The sequence below is a fragment of the Micromys minutus genome (genome assembly GCF_963924665.1).
Source record: "Micromys minutus genome assembly, chromosome: 10".
Lineage (NCBI taxonomy): Eukaryota > Metazoa > Chordata > Mammalia > Rodentia > Muridae > Micromys > Micromys minutus.
The window spans coordinates 6,815,265-6,834,103 of record NC_137979.1 but is presented as its reverse complement, the minus strand read 5'-3'; the positions used below and the strand labels follow the sequence as shown (position 1 = coordinate 6,834,103).

At 52.8% G+C, this 18,839-nt stretch overlaps 1 protein-coding gene across 3 annotated transcripts; it reads left to right on the top strand.

The window, feature by feature from the left end:
• The first annotated feature begins 217 nt into the window (after nt 1–217).
• PDLIM4 (PDZ and LIM domain 4) lies at nt 218–14,101 on the top strand. 3 transcript variants are annotated; one of them, XM_080923135.1, is made up of 7 exons: nt 218–349; nt 5,341–5,492; nt 9,132–9,210; nt 12,759–12,940; nt 13,114–13,277; nt 13,563–13,680; nt 13,799–14,101. In XM_080923135.1, the coding sequence occupies exons 1-7, from the start codon at nt 257–259 to the stop codon at nt 14,001–14,003; spliced, it is 993 nt and encodes a 330-aa protein (XP_080779261.1). In that variant the 5' UTR covers nt 218–256; the 3' UTR covers nt 14,004–14,101. The 3 variants fall into 3 exon arrangements, with proteins under 3 accessions (XP_080779261.1, XP_080779263.1, XP_080779262.1); XM_080923136.1 differs by lacking the exon at nt 218–349 and adding an exon at nt 356–452; XM_080923137.1 differs by lacking the exon at nt 13,563–13,680 and having other exon boundaries at nt 13,799–14,002.
• Nucleotides 14,102–18,839: the final 4,738 nt, after the last annotated feature.

Sequence of the window (18,839 nt, the reverse complement as noted above, 5' to 3'; positions counted from 1 at the left end):
ATTCTGTGGGCTTCAATAAGCGGGTGGGGGGTGCGGGGTTTAGCCTGGGAAAGTGAGGGGCGGGTCCTCGGAGCCCCCAAAGTGGGAGGATCGGGAGTCTGCGGGACCAATCCGTGTGCGCGCGGGGCGCGGGCCTGGACGGAGGGGGGCTCGGGGGCGGGCAGCCCGGGGGCGGGGCGCGGCGGCCAGGCGGCGGCAACGGCGGCGGCGACTCCTCCGTGTCCGGCTCCAGCTCCGGCTGCAGCTCCGGCCAGCGATGACCCACTCGGTGACCCTGCGCGGCCCTTCACCCTGGGGCTTCCGCCTGGTGGGCGGCCGGGACTTCAGTGCTCCCCTCACCATCTCGCGGGTGAGTCCGACCCCCGCAGAGCAGCGGGGTGATCCCGGGGCTTAGAACTTGTCCTTGTAGTAGACCCAGGACCCAGCTCCTCGACGTGTCGGAAGCCTGAAAGGTAGAGGGTTTGTCTGGGTGACCCACATGCTGTGGAGGGGGGGTTCCAGCAAGGCAACACAGTCCCACCCCTCTTCCCGCACAGCCTGCCTGCCCCGTTTGGTGGTGAGACTCCCCAAGAGTTCAGAGACCAGCTTCCCGCTGCTAAGTTTCTTTAGGGAAAGTTGCTGTGGACAGGGGGAGAACACTCAGACATGGGCCAGGAGTCTGGACAGCTCTGCAGAGGCCCAGAAACTCCCCAGACCCAACCCTGCCTGAAGTTTTGGGGCAATGTAACTGAAAACCCACTTCCCCTATTAAGGTCTGGGTGGCCTTAGGAGGGTCTTGCTGTCCTCAGAAGTCCACCCACTTCTCCACTCTGAACTTCAGTTCCTCCTTTCGGGGCCTCAGTCATTCTGGGGGAAGTGACCAAGAGGGACAGTTGGCTTCCAGGCAAGGGGGAGACAATGAGGCATGATTCCCCCTCCTTACAAACCAGCACAAAGCCAGGGACCAGGATGGCCTCAGCCTAGTTCATCAAGGGTCCCAGGACCTTATCGTGCTCCTAGACCTAGGGCAGAGGAGAGGAAGGGGCACAGCCCTGGAGAGGGAGTTGGTCTGACGATAGAGCAGGGAGGAGCTCTGGGCCTGAGGCAGGGATTCCCCAGCCTTGGAGCAGAGAGAGAGAGAGAGAGAGAGAGAGAGAGAGAGAGAGAGAGAGAGAGAGAGAGAGAGAGAGAGAGAAAGAACCTGGGCTCTGCCCTTGGTGGCTCTGGGTCCAGAGGGATATAGACATCCCTTCACCCCACAGAGGCTGCCTGAGTCTTTGGGGACTTGTGTCCAGGGACTGGAGAACCACTTTGCTGCTTCCTCAGACCCTGGAGGCTGGGCCAAGTTTTAGAGACTTCTTTTCAGTTCTTGAGAAGAGGTGGGCACTGGGTGGGTGTGGAATTGTGGAATCCACTATATGGGGGCCTGGTGACAGGCAGGACCAGCTGTCCTAGGAGGCTTTTCACATCTGTCTTTACCACTAGGTCCCTGGGGCCAAGTGAGGTATGCCTTCAGCATACCCGTGTGACTTTCATCTCCTCCTTCTCCCTAGAAATCCCTGCTGGGGTGAGGAGTTGGGGAGGGGGGCCACAGAGCATCTATGAGACGGAATGGTGAGGGTGTTAGGCCAGCCAGCAAGCCAGGCACCCTGGGTGTGAGGCCGCTGACAGGCTCAGTGGCCGCGGCTGGCTGCCGGAGGCGGCTGAGAGCTAAGACATCTGTTGCCCACGCGGCTGCCTGTCCAACAGGGAAAGGCCTTCACTCGTCAGCAGAGGCTGCCCAGGCCTTGTTTGGCACTGATGGGGACTTGGTGGGAGGAGATGCAGGCCCCCGATGGACCATTTGGGAGAGAGGAATCTCCTTTATCCTCCAGAATCATGTGGTAGCAGCTCAGACATAAGGAGCCAGGGTAACAGAGCCTGGGTTAGGGTGGGATTTGGGAGATTTACAGAGCTGGGGAGGTACAGGCCATAACTCGCCTAGCAGGTACCTCAGGGGCAGCACGACAGGGTTTGGTGATATGTGAGAGTGTCCTTACTAAAGGGCTTCTAGATCCTTCCTGTGTCCTTTCAGAGTCTCCCTTACCCAGAGTCCAGTAGAAACAGACAGCCCCATGCCGACAGTGGGGTGGCTAGGATCCCCAAGAACAATGTACAGGGTTTCTTGTAGACAAACTGCAATGGCTGCAGGTCTTTTCCTAGCCTCACAGTGTGCCAGGCCCCACCCTGTCGGGTCTTGGGACCAGCACCTCCCCAGCAACCAGTCCTTGGAAAGAATACTGGTGGATGACTAGCCTCCTGCAGAGATGTTACATGACAGGACTCTCAGTGGAAGTCCCCCAAACAATCCTTAGACTCCTGGCCTCGTATTGTAGATTGGGAGGCCGAGGCACGGAGAAGTTAAAGTACACAGAGAAAGGGGCTATGAGCAGGAATCTGAGTCTGTCCGGAAGTTTCTATGACTGTTTGTGAGATGATATGACCGTCTGTGGCTCCCACCCACCACAGGCTTCTGTACTGGGCACAGTGGGGGCTGGAATGCAGCAGGTGAGGGGCTGACTCATCATTCCCTGGATTCCCATCTGACCTCACTGTCCCTCCCATCTTTCCTCCGTCTGTCTGGTTATCTAGTACTGCACAGATAGACAACTGACCAAATGCTACTCCGTCCAGTGAGGTCCTTCTTTAGAACAGTCCATGGTTCCCAACCCCATGAGAAATGCCAGTGTCTCTCACCCAAGGGCCCATAGACCCTGCAAAACCTAGTCCCTGCAACTTTTCTGCCTTAGTCACTCCCATGATGTTATAAGTCACACAAGCCTCCGTTCTTCTCGACTAGATAAGCCATTGTAATGCTGGGTTTCCACGTGGGATGTTATCCTTACCTGTGACACACTCTTCCTTTTGCAGAAAAACACATTATTTAACAGTGTAAGCTCAGCTTTGGACCCACCTGGCCTAGGCTAGAATTCAGACCCAGCCATTTGTTGACTAAACATGTCTTTGTCTTCTTTGGACCTTGGTTGCCTAGTCTAGGAAATGGGCTTGCCTCAAGAACTCAGGAGACAATGCTTGTAAAAGGCGGCTGGGAGTCACGGTTTCCTGGCTCCGAGCCCTCTTTGACCAGAGCTCCCCAAGCTCAATGGAGCTGGCCACATCCCAGACACCTCTGCTTCCAGGAACTTCCTTCACCTACAGGGACCTGAATGCACCCCTTGTGCTGGCTGAGTCATCTTGTCGCAAGCTAGCCCTAAGGAAGGAGACTCTTGTCCGGTAGGGGGACTGGGCTAAAGTGTCCTTGCTCCAACCCCCTCTTTATTCATCTGTAGGTAGCCATGAGAGCAGCTTTAGCCTTACCTGGTGACTGAGAGCTTGCCCTGTGCCAGATATGGCAAAACGTTGGCAGAGCTCAGATATCCATGAAGAGCTCTGAGCAAAAGCTAGACAGGAGAATGGGATCAGATGGTGCCAAGTGGGCACCTGCCCCAAGAGGACAGGCTTCTGCAAGTGCCAACAGCCCAAGCCCAGAGAGTATTTATGGTGGACTTGTTGGCTAGGAGATCATGCTTTAGGAGAGAGCTCTCCTTGAGGGAGATGGGGAGATAACTCGGTGAGTAAAGAGTTTGCCATGTAAACACACCGACCGGAACGAGTTTAATCTCTAGCCCCCACATTAACAGGCCAGGTGCAGGGCTGGGGAGATGGCCCCATAGGCAGAACGATTGCACAAGGATCTGTGTTTGCATCCCGGGACTCGAGCAAAAGCTGAATGTGGCAGAGCACGCCTGTAACCTCTGCACTGGGGTAGGTGGTGACAGATAGAGAGATTCCAGAAGCTCACTGGCCAGATAGTCTAGCCAGAAATGGTGAACTCTGGGTTCAGCGAGAGTGCAGGCAGTGGTAGCACATGCCTTTAACCTCAGCACTTGAGAGGCAGAGACAGGCAGATCTCTTAGTTCAAGTCCAGCCTCATCTACAGATCGAGGTCCAGGACAACCATGACATGTCTCAGAAAACAAACAAACAAACAAAAAAGTACCACCACCACCAAAAAAAAAAAAAAAAAAACCTGTCTCAATAAAACAGTGAGCAAGACACTGGATGCCAACTCTGGCTTCTACACATGCACACACAGCTGAGTGAGCATGTATGTACATGCACACTCATACTCACATATATGAATGCCACATGTGGTGGGGTAGGGAAAAATAGTATTTCTTGAGGCAGCCTATTTTAGGGCAAGGCAGCTTGGGCAGTGCCCACATAAGCTTCTAGCCAAGGAACTGCCAGCACCTGGCTTTGTCCACTCTCTATTGGAAACTGGCTGAGCTGAGCCTATCTGAGTTGCCAGGAGCTCCCACCAGCACCCACACTGATAGGAACAAGGTCATTGGCCACAGAGAGGTGCCGGCTGCTGATACTGGGCAAGAATGAGGACCTCTTGTCTTTCTCTGTTTGTTTCCAGGGTGCCCAGTCGCCTCAGTCCCCAGTTTCTTATTTAGATATCGAGGTACCTTTCCCTACCCTGAACCCGTGACCTTCATCAAAAAACCCGAAGTGCTTGAATCTGTTGGATCAACAGGGGATCCTGCATGGGAAGCAGAGATGGAGTTATAACCCCAGAGTGCAGGCTGGTAGTTGGAGCTGGGTGGCTTTGAACTTGCCTAAGGAGGTGATATGCACACCTCCTCCCGTTAGCTGTAATGATGCATTGGCAGTGCAGGGTTGCAGGTAATGGGGGACACAAGGAGTTACTCTCAGAGTAACGGGGCTCTGTGCTGAGGCCTAAGGGAGGAGTGGGCTAGGTGGTAAGCAGGGTTAAAGAGTCCGGAGAGTGTACCAGCTGCAAGGAGCATAATGTGGGCGAATAAAGATGTGAGTGCTGTCCAGTGCCTTTAAGTACCCTACAGGTGTTTATATGTGGTAGCCATAGCAATGGTGGAGCAGGTGGGAATGTGTGGCGGCGCGAGAGGCGAGATCAGATAAGCAAGGTCCGAGGCTGCTTGAGTAGATTATTGTCAGTGTGCAATACTTATGGCGTGCCCATGCTCTGTGTGTGTCTGGGCATAAATGTCCCTGTGTGTCTGAGTGTCCCTTGCATGTCGTACTGTGCCTACATTCCACTTGCCCAAGGCTAGAGGAAGGCCCTCACATATCCATACATCTAACAAGGTCTTCAGGGGCTCCAGACTGAGGTTTTGAAATCAGAGGCCATGAGGGGACCTCAGCCGGCCTCTTAGCTTGGCCGCCTACAGGTCACACTGGCAGAAGGCCACACTGGCCAGGTTCTGAGGTTGATAGGAATCTAGTGCAGAAGACCATACAGTGACTGGGCCAACCATGTGATTTTTCTAACCACAGGTTCATGCTGGGAGCAAAGCGGCCCTGGCTGCCCTGTGTCCAGGTGACTTGATCCAAGCCATCAATGGAGAGAGCACTGAGCTCATGACACACCTGGAGGCCCAGAACCGCATTAAAGGCTGCCACGATCACCTTACACTCTCTGTAAGCAGGTGCGTACGGGCAGGCTGGGCCAGAGAAGCGATAGGGGATTGGAGGGGTGCTAGCCAGTCTGGAGAACTGAGCCAACACGGCCTTTCTGCCTCATCCGGGCCCAGCCTAAGCATTGGTGCAGTCGTGACACCTAACAACACTGTTTAGAGCTGGGAGGAGCCTTTACAATTCAGGGCTTGGATGGCTTTGCTGCCCCTGTGGCAGCAGAAACAAGATCTTAGAGTGGGCGGTGCATACCTGTGGTCCGGGTACTTAGAAGGCTGAGCTAGGAGAGGCAAAAGTTCAAGGTTAACCAGAGCTGCCTGGTGAGATCGTATCTCAAAACAAACACAATCCCCCACCCCCACCCTCCAAGTCCTCTTGCCTCCTCCAAGGGACCAGTTTGATGAGTAGCTCATCTTCAAACTGACTTAAAAATGTAAAACCTAGTAGTGTAGGCCCTACTTTACAGAAGAAACTAGTGAGGTAGAGGACACTTAAATTTGCATAGCCAGGAATAAAGAGTAAGTGAGCATACTCTTCTCTCTCCTCTCTCTGTCCCCCTCCCTCTTTTTCCTTCTCCCAACCCTCCTTCCCTCTCTTGTTTTAGTGGCTGCCAACCTTTCTGACCAGTCCCACAGCTGTTTTGCCTCAACAGCTGTCTTTACCAGGGCCTATGACTCTGTCTGGTTAAATCTGGATTTGGAACAGGCTTCCCTTCCACGGACTGCGTATCCCATCATGAAGGTGCTGTGGTGAACACTCAGGCCTCTGCTGGGCTCGGGCCCTGGCTTTTTAAATCAGTTCCCACTAGCAATTGGCCTAATTCTAGCTGAGTGAGATCTCCGTCTGCCTTCCCTGCCTGGGTCCAGAGGACATAACTCAGTTTTGCCACATTCGCTGCTAACTGGGACTTTCCACGACCCCCTGTGGCTCTGTGTAGGCGGAAACCATCCCCAAACCACAACCCAGTTAACCCATGCCTGATAGATCCATCGGCTCAGAGCCTTTAAACATGACAAGAAGTTATAAGGTAGTCCCTGTTTGTGCCTGGCCCGTAACCAGGTCCCCGTTGGGCTCAGGAATCTTGGACGTGCTCTTGGCTCTGAGCAGCCCAGATGCCAGCCTCTACTTTATTGGGCACACAGCAAGGACTCCTCCGTTTTATCTCCACCCTTCCATCTTAAGTACCCACAAGAGTAAGCCCGGGTTTCTTTTCCCATACATCCAGTTCCTTACTCTCTGCCAGCCTGTGGCATGGTTAGTTAAAGAAAGCTTTACTCTCAAGTAGCCTCTGAGGCCTCCCAGCTTGGCTGGGTTCCTGGGCCCTGACTCACCTCTGGCTTTGTTCTACAGCTGAATGAGGGCAGCCCTAGGGATGGCAAGCTGTGGGGAGGCTCAAAGGGTCCTGAGTCAGGAGATTCCCGAAGAGAATGATGTCAGGGATGGTGGCAGGGTGGAGGTCCCTTTTCCTTCCTTCCTTCCCCAGTCATTTCTTCCGATCTAGGCATGGATGGAGCCAGAAGGTCACTGCAATGTTGCATTATGGGGAATTACAGCCCCAGAATGCCGTGTGGTCACGGAACAGATGAAATTGCCTAGTCCATGTCACAGTGCCGTCTGCCTTCAACAAGTACTTTACCCCTGGCCCCAAACTTCGTCAGTCTGAAATCGGGGGCTGTCTTGTGGTCTTGACACTGAGTAGTAAGGAGGTACCAGACTCTCTCGGTCAGAATAAGACCCCAAGACTCTCCCTCTGCCATCTCCAATCCTCCCTCACACACCAGACTTGGGGGGGGGGGATTTTAGTACGTGACTACCTAGACTAGACCCTCAACCCAACCCTCTTTCTATTGGGCCCACTTACAAGGCTTCTGTCCCTCTCCCTGTCCATCCCATCCTTCTAGGCTTGTGCATGGGCCATCCTCCACCTCTTTAATAGGCTCTGCAGAGAGTCAGCCTAATGACTTGGCTAGAGTGAGGACCTTAGCAGTCTTAGAACAGTTCCCCTGCCCCTAGTTCCCCCACTGACTCTCCCACAACCTGAGACATGCAGGAACGGCCTGGTTTCCCTCTAGACTCATTTTCCATGGAGCCAAACGTCCAGGCATCCAATAGTCCAAGTCAGATCACATTGTACTATAGATCAGGACCTTCCTCATATTAACTACAACTTCTGCCATGAATACACTTTCTTGCCCTCGCTTGGTGCTTAGCACAGCCCAACCTTTGTTTCTTCTTTTGTTTAAACACGGGCAAACTTGCTACTCATCTGCAGAGCCTGAAGTAGAGCTCACTGTATGACTGAGCTCTCCGTTCTTACCTGACAGATTGGGCCACTCTCATGTCTCAGAGTGCTTTGTGCCCTCTGACCTTTAGACCATGGGTCTGTGCCATTCAGGGCAGGTATTTAAAAAAAACAATAAGGCAAAACAGCCAAAACAGGGCATCCCTGGTGTGTCATACTGGAAGCCAGAGTAGGCAGAAGACATGGTTAGAGATACTTTAAAGGATCCACTCAGGAGTCTAGCTGAGTGGCTAGAGCCAAGGCTGTGAGGAAAGGGGCTGGGCCCCAAAAGATCGTGGGCAACAACGTGAACAGAGATGAAAGCACAGAGTTTATGTGCACATAGTGTTAGATCGCTGAGCTGTTGATCTGGGTAGAGTGTGCCACACACTTTTAATCCCAGCACTGGGGAGCAGAGGTAGCTGGATCTCTGTAAGTTCAAGGCCAACTTGGTCTACAGAGTGAGTTCCAGGACACCCAGGGCTACAAAGAGAGACCTTGTGGGGGGGGGGTGAAGGTTTCCTGACCCAACCAAAAGAGAGAGAGAGAGAGAGAGAGAGAGAGAGAGAGAGAGAGAGAGATGAGTGAGCGTCTACCCTAGTTGTGAGACTTTGAGGGGCCCCAGGAGGCCTCTTGGTTGAGGAATATTATTTCCAAACTCTAACCAGCCTTACTGTATACATTGCCTGCCAAGCCAGGGTCTACACACCCTCCTGGCTTGCCTTTCATAGAGCTACTGAGTGGCAGGGCTGGGCCCATAGCCTTTGGGCCTGCCTGTCCTGCTTATGGCAGGTTTATGATGTTTTTCTCCCTCCTGAGTGGTGTTTGGCTTTTGGTTTCTATGGCGAAGCAGGAATTTCCTAATGGCCTGTTTCCCATCTGGGCTGGGCAGACAACAGTGATGACTCTGCCTGAGTGGGTGGAGGCAGCCGGAGAGGAGGTGCTCCCACACAGCCTCCATTTCACCTCCCTAAGAGCCACCCAGCCCCCAGCCAGAGGCCATGAAGGTCGGAGGATGAACGGACCGGGTCCCACTAGCTCCCGGCTAATCCATGTGTGAGGCCTGGCTTGCCTTGCCGTGATCTGAGTTTCTGAAGGCCACTGTGAGGGAGGAGTGTCTGAGCTGCAAGACCTCTCCTGCGAGCTCTTCAGGAATGAGACCAGAAAGGCAGGAGGCCACAAGCAGAAAAGGGAACACAGCCCTGCCCCAGGAAAGCAATGACCTCCACTATACTAACGGGGTGGGGGGTGTTAAACACATTGCTCTGCTCTCCTACCTCTGAGCCCCATCTAACCCCTCCCGTCCCTGGTTCCAGGTATGGGGTGGGGGCTGATAAGCAGACATATCTCACCATCCCAATTCCTGCTACAGGCCCGAGAACAAGAGCTGGCCCAGTGCCCACGATGAGAAGGCTCAAGCACATAGGATCCACTTTGACACTGAGTCCCAGGTAAGTGTAGACCCTGCTCGCCTGGCCCAGCTGGCTCAGAGTGACGCTAGGAAAGAGGAGGCAGGCATGGCCCGTGGACTTCATCTGTACCAGTGAAATTCTCACACTGATAGTCGGACAGCCATCCTGAAGTAGGCAGCTCCTTTGGGACATGCCTGCCTCTCTGTCCCTTACCCTGGAGGTGATGAGCACTTGCAGTGGGCTTGACCCAACTCCAGGCTATCTGCATTCTTGGCTAGGGTGCCTGTGGTGGGATGAGGCTGGGCTAGGTCTTGGCTCCGGATTTTTGCACACGGAGCTGAAGTTTACTCCCATACCCAGAGATACCCAATCAAACAGGCTTAGAGAGAGAGTAGGCAGGTGGCGGCCTCAAGCTGTGAGGAATATAAGGTTTGGCCACTGTCTTGCGCGACTCTTATGCACTCTGAGGCTGGAGAGGTCCCTTTTTGTGTCACATAGAAGTTGCAGGTGTTGCCCTGTCCTCAAGAAGACAAACCTGGCTGCTGTCTGTTCTCATGAGAAGAGTAGCTAAGTGCCCCAGATTCAGATACCCAGACCTTGATCCACACCCCTGGACAAGGTCAATCCTGGGCTAATTCGTGATGTAGCATAATCTAGAGTACTCAACAAGACAGGTGTGGCTTCTGGGCCTGCTTTTCTCTGCTCTCTCCAAATGGAAGAAAAAGGACCAGGGCAGAGAGAAATTTTGATAAGAAGTCAGAGAGGGCTCCCCAGAGGAAGGGTGTGCAAGCCTAAACCTTAGGACCTAGACAGAAGAGGGGTAGGAAAAGGAAATGTACTCCTCGAGCACCTGCAAGCCCAGGGGTGTGTGTGTGTGCCATGGGGTCAGAGCAGTGACAGGGTAGGGTTGGCGAAGGCACTGGGTGAGGTGAGGCACAGCTACCAAGAGGGTCTTAGGGTATTTGTCTCAGACTTCAGCTCATCCTGGGAAACATCTGTATCTTAGAAGCTTGCTTTGCTTTGTCTGAGGCTCTGCAGGCAGGGAGAAGAGGACAGATTTGGCAGAGAATACAAGCAACAGGGAGCAGAAGGCGGGCGGTTCCTGTGAGACGCCTGCTCCTCTCAGCACCAGTTCGGGAAGGACAGGGCAGACAAAGTTTGGAGCAAGGGGAGTCGACTCACAGAGACTCAGAGCCAGTGGGCCCCAGGCAGCTCCCCTATGGCGTTTGAAAGCTGGCTTGGCAGAATGGCTTCCCTTTGGAGTTGGGAGCTGGGACTGAGAGTCTGGCAGCTAGAGGCTAGCGCCACAGAGGGGCTCCTCCTGCCCCCTTCTTTTTCTCACAGTTTTTCTTCAAAGGCCAGCAGTGACGGCCCTTACTGTAAGGGGAGTGAATTTCCACAAACAACAGAGCAGTCCCCCAGCTGCTGTCCCCCTTTTGTATTTAAAAGGTCATAGGCTCCATGGGTGGCGACAAAAACACCCTAAGGCCCCTGCAGGGCTGTGTCCCCAGGAATACAGACACAGGGCTCATTGTCCCCTACTGCCCCCACCTCTGAGTGTGGGGGTGGGGCTGGCTGGAACCATCTGGGGAGAAGAAAACTACACTTAGCCCTAGGCCAACACAGGGCAAGCCTGGCACAAATCCCCAAGGGGAACGGGTAACTGCAGCTGTAGTACCAAGTACTCAGCAAGGCCACAGAGGGACACTCTTTTCCTAAGGCTCACAAGGGACAGAAGGCACACGGGCCACCCAGGGTGGGGGAAGCATAGTTCTAAGGAAAGCTTTCTGGAGTAGGGGGGCCTTGAACACTCAGACTGCTGAAAGCTGAGACTCAGCCTAGAAGAGAACCACCTGTTCTTTTGGATGTAGCGACCGCCTCCTCTCGAGTTGCGTGTCCTATGTCACCCCTTTCATTGGCTTTCTTCTGACCCTAAGTACCGGGCTGTCATTCGGGGCAGGGAACATAAGGTTGAATGGTGGGTACACTGCCACCCAAAGAGAGAAAAGGGCATGCAGGAATTCCCACCAACAGCCATCCAGAGAAGCGCTTGGTGTGTGGTCGGCCATCTTACTTCCTTCCCTGCAGGGGAGCCCTGATCATGAGACCATCACATTCTCTGAAACAGGTTCAGAGAGATGAAAGAGTCACCAGTTAGTGATAGAACTGTCACTCAAACACACACTGAGGTTACCGCTGAGTTCAGGCCTAGAGAAGCTGCTGCATGGGTGGCCACAGGAGAAACCACAGCTCACCAGTGACCCTGCAGTCAGCTCCCACACCCTGCTGGGGGTGTGGGGGAGTGAGGACCCCATCCTCCCAGTCCCTGGTTCCTGACTCCCATTCCTTTTTTTCCATTGAAGTTTCATGCAGAGCCCAGCCCCACCCCCTCCCCAGTCCCACCCCTACCGACCACAACCCATCTGGTCCCCATTAAAGGCCAGCCCAGCCTGCCTGCCTACCCTGCAGACACATGTGAGTGCTCAGATTTCTAGGGGCTTTCACTGGGCCTGATGGGGGACTGGGGTCCTGCTGCTGCTGCTGTTGCCCCTGCAGCAGCATTGATGGGGCCTCTTGCTTTTGTTTGGATTTGTAGGGCAAAGTGGTACCTTAATCAGGGGTGGGGGCGTGATGAAGGCAGAGCCTTAAAGCTTGTCTCTTTCCTGCTGGGAAAGGGTCTTCCCATTACAGAATAGAAAGGCATATATATGCATATATATATAATATGTATATAGTATATATATATATATGTATATAATATGTGTGTGTGTGTGTGTGTGTGTACACATCCCCCAGGCTGAGACACACCCATGGCCTGAACTTGAGTCTTATCCCCTAAATGAGTCATTCTCATGCCAACCCAGGTTTAGCCAAATGGCCTTTCCCAGGATGACTAACAGTAGCTCTCAGTGTGTGTGAGACCTTGTATACATGGATAGGCATATGTAAGGAGATTGGTGTGTGTGTGTGTGTGTTGTCCTTACCCATGTACGTGTCTTTAAATGTACTTGTGAGAGTATGTGTGCCCCTGTTCACATTGCCGTGAGTGTGCTTGCATGCCTGGGGCTGAGGTCAGCCCAGTTTTGGACTCTGCATGAACACAGGCACCCAGACCCAGGTCAGACCCACACCACAGAGCCCCTACCATGTCCTTATAAGCTGAGAGGCAAGTTTGAGCCACTTCACCTCCAGCCATGGATGCTGGGCTGCTATGGGGTGGTGAGGCCCAGGCTCTGCTCCGTGTTTGCTCTGCCCCAAGAAAGCTTCCTTTCATTGCTTCCCTGGGGACCAGGAATAGAATGCAGCCCAGAGAAGCTGACATCAGGGCAATAGCCCTGCACCTCAGATTTCCCTCGGAAGGGCCTTCAGGAAAGCACTAAGGACCCTTGCTGACTGAAGGATAAGGGTTTCTTTAGTATTTCCAACCATGCACCCCCTTTGCTGGGTGGGCTTCACAGCCTGGAAATTTCAGAACAGAGGTAGCTAGTCAACATAGAGGCCTGCCATAGCTGGGTCAAAGAGGACAGTCAACAGGAGAGGTCAAAGGTCAGAGGGCCTCCTCGTGCCTCCAGGCCTCACTCTTACAGGATGGCAGTCCAGCCACCAGCAGGCGGTCCTCGGTCTCCGGGATTAGTCTGGAGGACAGCAGATCCGGCCTGGGATCTCCATATGGTCAGCCGCCTCGCCTTCCAGTCCCTCAAAATGGCAGCAGCAATGACTTCACCCTGCCAGCCCAGATGAGCGCTCTGCATGTGTCTCCACCTCCCAGGTAGGACAGAGGCCAGGCCTTTGATACCACACCCAGATCAATTTGAACCCCTCAGATCTCCACAGTTCCCATCCTGGCCCCTAAGAGGCTCACATAGTTACTGTTTGACTTATAAGGCTGCCAGGACCAAGGCTGGAATTACCATGTTAGCCTTCTATCTCTCCCCTTCCCAGTGCTGACACAGCCAGGGTTCTCCCTCGGAACCGGGACTGCAGGGTGGACCTGGGTTCAGAGGTATACAGGATGCTAAGGGAACCAGCAGAGCCAGCAGCCTCAGAGCCTAAACAGTCTGGATCCTTCCGCTACTTGCAAGGCATGCTAGAGGCTGGCGAAAGCGGTAAGACTCCCGACACCTTACCTCCCCTGTCCCCCTTCCCCATACAGTGTCCAGCTCACCCCAACCAGTTCACACCTTCTAGCTGTCCACCCCTCTTCAACTCCTTTCCGTGCCTTTACTGTGACTGTCTTCGCCTTCTGATTTCTACTCCACCACCCCGTGGCTCTCATACAAACCAAGAACTTCTCTAGGCTTCTGGTCATCAGGGTCCAGAAGCAACATCGTGCTGGAATTGGGTTCTTATCTCACCTACCCCATCCATACCACCTACACTCTGGATTTCAGGGGATCGGCCTGGGTCTGGTGGTCTCCGGAACCTCAAGCCAGCAGCCAGCAAGCTGGGTGCTCCACTGAGTGGCCTGCAGGGGCTCCCAGAGTGCACGCGCTGTGGCCATGGGATCGTGTGAGTACCCAGTCTGCCCGCCGGCACCACCATGACTTTCCTTCTGTTTTCCAAAGCCATGGGGTAGAGGCTTGTCCTAGAATCTGTCAGTCACCCGTCCCTCTGTCCCCCACAACAGGGGAACCATCGTCAAGGCGAGGGACAAGCTCTACCATCCCGAGTGCTTCATGTGTAGCGACTGTGGCCTGAATCTCAAGCAGCGCGGGTACTTCTTCCTAGACGAACGGCTGTACTGCGAGAACCATGCCAAGGCTCGAGTTAAGCCACCAGAGGGGTACGATGTGGTGGCTGTCTACCCCAATGCCAAGGTGGAACTTGTCTGAGCTGGGAAATCCTGTCTCGCCTCTGCTTCGTTTAATCCCCCCCCCCATGGCCTGTGTAAATATATGTCCTCTTGGCCTTTCTAATAAACTCCCTCTGCTTGTCCCGTGACTAGCTGGCGTCTGGCCTGATAACCTGCAGTACAGGCTATCACGCCCGTAAGATCAGTTCAGGTACAGGGTCTGCTCTAGAAACTAGGCTCAGCGGTGAGCCAGACAGGTTTCATGTTGTTCCCACAGCTTGGGTTGGATGGCAGAGTAAGCTGTAGGGATACCATCGTTTATACTAAGGTCTGGTACTGTGGTGTACCGAGGAGTCTGGCCTGGGATTGGTCAGGAAAGCTGATAGCTGAGAATCAAGAGACTGAGGGAAGCAAGAGTTTCTACCGAGTCAGGAGCTATGCAAAGGGAAGCATGAAGTGTGCAGATGTGATCGGTGTGGCCCCTAGTGACCTCCATGGGCAGTGCCCGCTACACAATCATCACCACTTTTTCTTCTTCTCTTCCTCCCTCTGCCCACTAGGGGGCAAGCTTGACTTTTCCTTGAGACAAAAGGCAGCGTTTTACACCTGAATGCTGCCTTTCCTTCTAAGAGGCTTGGGCCTCTGTCCTCCACTGAGAAATCCTACACGCCTCGGATGCGCCCCAGTTCACTCAAAGTGAGGTCTGCCTTGCACCTTTTGGTTACATAAACCTATTCAGACACTCACTTTTAAAACTATAAAAGTCACAAGGTTGACGAATGACGGCTGATAGCCGTGTTCACACTTCGGTTTTGGATGAGTGAATTTATTAAACATACAGTAAGGTAAATTTAAAAGAATAAATGTCGGATGGATGGATGGATGGATGGATGGATGGATGGATGGATAGAAGCAAAACAGTTTCAACTTGGCAACCAAATGTCCAATAGGAATACTAGGGAAGCCTGTTTAGGCAGTCAGCTGAAGAGAATTCCCTCCATCGAAGGTTCCCAATAAAAGGACAAACAGCAGCAGGTAGAGATGACATCATCAAACAGACAACCACAGCATCTGGTCGAAGCTGACTGTGGAAGGTGAGACAGCAACTAAAGTTTCTGTGTGAGCTCTCTGAGCTTCCGCACCTCCCAATGCAGGCCCTCTCGCACCATGGGAGACACAATCGTAACATCTGCTCCGGTGGAGTTGCACGGCCAGCAGCTGTCACCTCTCTGTCACAGAATTAGAGGGGCAGCCTATTCACAGACTGGCAGGGGGCCTGAGAAGGTACTTTGACAGGGCTCTGGAGAGATTGCTCAGCGGTTAGGAGCGCCGGCTGCTGCTCTTCCAGAGGTCCTGAGTTCAATTCCCAGCAACCACACGGTGGCTCACAACTGTCTGCAACTCCAGTTCCAGGGCATCAGATATCCACATACAGACATGCAGGCCAAACACCAAGCTGGGGTTCTCTAAAATGGTGGAGAGGAGAGCAGCCCTTATTACCCTGATGCCAGAGTCAGCTTCTCGATGAACTCAAACAGCACACAGCACTGTACCTATGGCGTGCATTTCGAACCCACAGCCGTCCTGGATCCTGCCGCTTGCTCTGGGTGAGGGACTCCCTCGGCTCATTTGCTTAATGAGCCTGAATAATGTCTGCGATGTGCACTCCACCGGGAGGCTGTTATCAGTTCCCATCCTAACCATCTGCACGGGACAAGATCCACCCGCTTCCTCCTACTCTCTGACACTGAGAGTTTTCACACAGTTTTATTTGGTAAGTGAGGTGCAGCAGGTAGGAGGAGTCCACTGTGGTTTCCTGCGTGCATGCTGTGTGACCAGTGCTTGAAGTGACAGCGAGAAAGTGTCCTTCTCCTTCCTCCCTTAGAGAATTTCTCAGAGGAATTACCCTAAACTGTCTGCCCATTTATCCTGGATTTATATAACTTCTTATCAATAAATGGTAGGCATTTTTCATACCTCTAACTTTTGTCCCTGTGTGTGCACAGGCATGTGGAGACCGGAGGCTGATGTTGGATGTCTTTCTCTGTTGCTTTCTAACCTAAGTTCTGAGACAGGGTCTCTCACTGGTTCCGTGAGGCCACGTTGCAGGGCAGCTCCCGGGCCTTGCCTCGCCCCACCTCCCCAGCACTGGGATTATAGGTGTGTGCCACCATTCAGGGCTTTTCACATGGGTCCTCAGGGTCTGAACTCAGGTCCCCTTTACCAAGTGAGCACCTCCCCTCCTACTTTCCATACTTTTCTCAGATGCTCTGCAGCTGGATTTTATTCCCCTGATCCATTTGCTGTTCCCATGATATCACGTGGCTTTGATCATGACTGTGTTTAGCAGTTAATCTTTCCACCTCTTTCTTCCTTTACAAACATGTCAGAGGTGGGCTCAGTCGTTTCCAGTAGTCAGTGACTAGGTGTGTTGAGCTGGAAAAACAAACATCTCTGAACCATGACTGGGGCACTCCCTGGACCTAGAGAGAGCTGGCAGAGAGGTCGTTCCTCCAGAGCTCCCCTTCCCATCCCTGGAAAGTCGGTTTTTCTCTCTCTACAACCTCCACTTCATTCTTTCTATTCCTGTGCCTTGGGGGCTACTTGCTTTCTCCTTGAGCCCACCCTGGAACTACCTCTGTCCTACCCAGACTCCAGAGGGGGTAGGAACTCTAGGGTCAGCACCTACTCTAGCATGTACATGTGTGCTTTTTCATGCATGGACACACACACACACACACACACACACACACACATTGCTGTCTTCATTCTCACTCCAATGCCTATAAGTGTTCACTGGGCAGTAAGTCCTGGGGAACATCTGCCCAATTCCTGCATCTCCAACCTCAGCTCATGCCTTCAATCAAATGTTGACCAGATGCGTTATTAGGAAAACATTTTGAACAAACAGAAGAGGCTGGAGGTATAGCTCTACTGGTAAAGTGCTTGCCTAGTACAAAATCCTGAGTTCAATTCCCAGCACTGCATAAAATGGGAGTAGTGGTTCACACCTGTCATTCCCAGATGGGGCAGGACTTCTGGGGACAATGCTGGTAGAATAGGATACTCAGGGCCATCGTTGGCTATGTAGCAAGTTCTAGGCCAACCTGGACTATGGTAAGATCATACCTCACACACACACACAAGTACAAACCATGAAGAGCAGTATGGAGAAAATGAGGTTGCTCAGTGGGAATTTATATAACTTGCTTTATGTGAGGGGTCTGGAAAGCCCTCACAGAGCAGGTGACATGAGCAGGCGCCTGAGATGGTGGTGAGCGCCTGTTGACTAGCTGGGGAAAGTTGTATTCCAGTTGGGAGAAGTAAGAAATGCACAGGGTTTCCATAGGGCAGGGAAGAGGCTGTGTTCTCGGCATCTAAGACCAGTGAATGGTGTCTGGAGAGGCATGAGTGAGGTGGCCGAATAGCCGTAAGGTCAGGTGATACGGGGTGAAAAATCTGTGTTGACTGTATTGACCTTGTAAACACAGGTAAGGATTTTGGCTCGTATCCCAGAGGCCTGGCATAATCTGGACTTAGCGTTTAAACAGGATGGCTCTGCTGCAGGAAGACTCTACTCTAAGGGGCAAAGGTGGGAGCAGGAAGCATGACTGAGCCCATCCCTGACTAATTGCTAACTAGCCCACATCCCTCCACCTCTGGAGCTGCCCCAGTTGAGTTGCCCAGGCTCTGTAAAAGCCTGGCCTACCTGTGTCCAGAAATAACAACAAGGAGTTGGAAAATGACAGTGCTCTAATACTTCTGTCTTTAAATCTTCCATCGTTCCTCACTGCCATAGACAAAGTCTAAAACCCCAATCTCTGCTTAGAAGGCCTGGTGAGGTCATCCCTCCTGCCCCCCACTTACACCCCTAGAGCTCTACAGATTCTCCCATGCTTTCTTGATCCTCCTTCTGCGTCTCTGAATGAACAACAAGCTTTATCACCGCTTATTCCCCAAGAACCAAAGAGAGGGGCGAGGGCAGAAAGTACCCACACACTTCCTCCAAACAAGGACCCTGCCAGGCTGGCCGGCCTTCATAAGACCTGCTGTGTAGTCAAGGATGACCTTGAGCTCCTGATTCACCTGGGTCAGATGCTGGAGTTACAGTCGTGGGCCACCACACCCAGATCCCTCCACGTTACTTAGTGGAATAATAGCCTATAAAATGCTTGAGGGTAGTCAAGCGGCGTCTGTATTAAGTAAGAAATGTCCTATATCCCTTTGACACTGTGGAGAGCTGTGTCTGGATTCCCAGTGAAATCAGACCTCATCTTTACTAGTGTCTGACCTGGACCTGTTGCAGTAAATATTAAAATTAATCTGTTGCTACCAGTCCCACGCGGTCTCACTCCACGGGAGCCACTCCAGTGTGGAGCCGGGTGCCCAGTCTGTTTTTCTACCATGTGGTCCACTCTGCCTGCTCTGGCTGCTTTTGGTCCAGGTGGTGTCCCGGCATGCTGTTTTCACCCACTTTCCTTTGGCTTGTTGTCACCAAGCCTTGCACATACACATCCCAACTCTGTGGTGGGCTTTGCGTGTCCCACCGCTACACCCTCTTTTGAACTCAATTAAGTTGCCACATCAAAAAACACACCAAAATACTCTGATCCGATTGGTATAACAATTTGCCCACCTAGATAAGTCAGATAGATCATCCTGTACAATTCCGTTCCTTATAAAATATTCCTAACAACCTGTATCCATATAGAGATGCTCAGAGAGGACCATCTACATCTGCCTCTATGTTGCTTCTTCTTGGATCTCCCCTTTCTCCTTCTCTCCCACCTTACCAAAACTTTATCCCACCCGACTCTCTACTGTCCCATTGTGCCTCGCCTTGACATCAACGTTCACGGACCCATTTGGACCGAGG

Bases quoted from the DNA above. Each gene is read 5' to 3' on its own strand.
- PDLIM4 (XM_080923135.1), top strand. From the start codon at position 257: ATGACCCACTCGGTGACCCTGCGCGGCCCTTCACCCTGGGGCTTCCGC. The intron at 350-5,340 runs GTGAGTCCGACC...TTCTAACCACAG, and splicing joins CTCCCCTCACCATCTCGCGG to GTTCATGCTGGGAGCAAAGC. The intron at 9,211-12,758 runs GTAAGTGTAGAC...TCACTCTTACAG, and splicing joins ACTTTGACACTGAGTCCCAG to GATGGCAGTCCAGCCACCAG.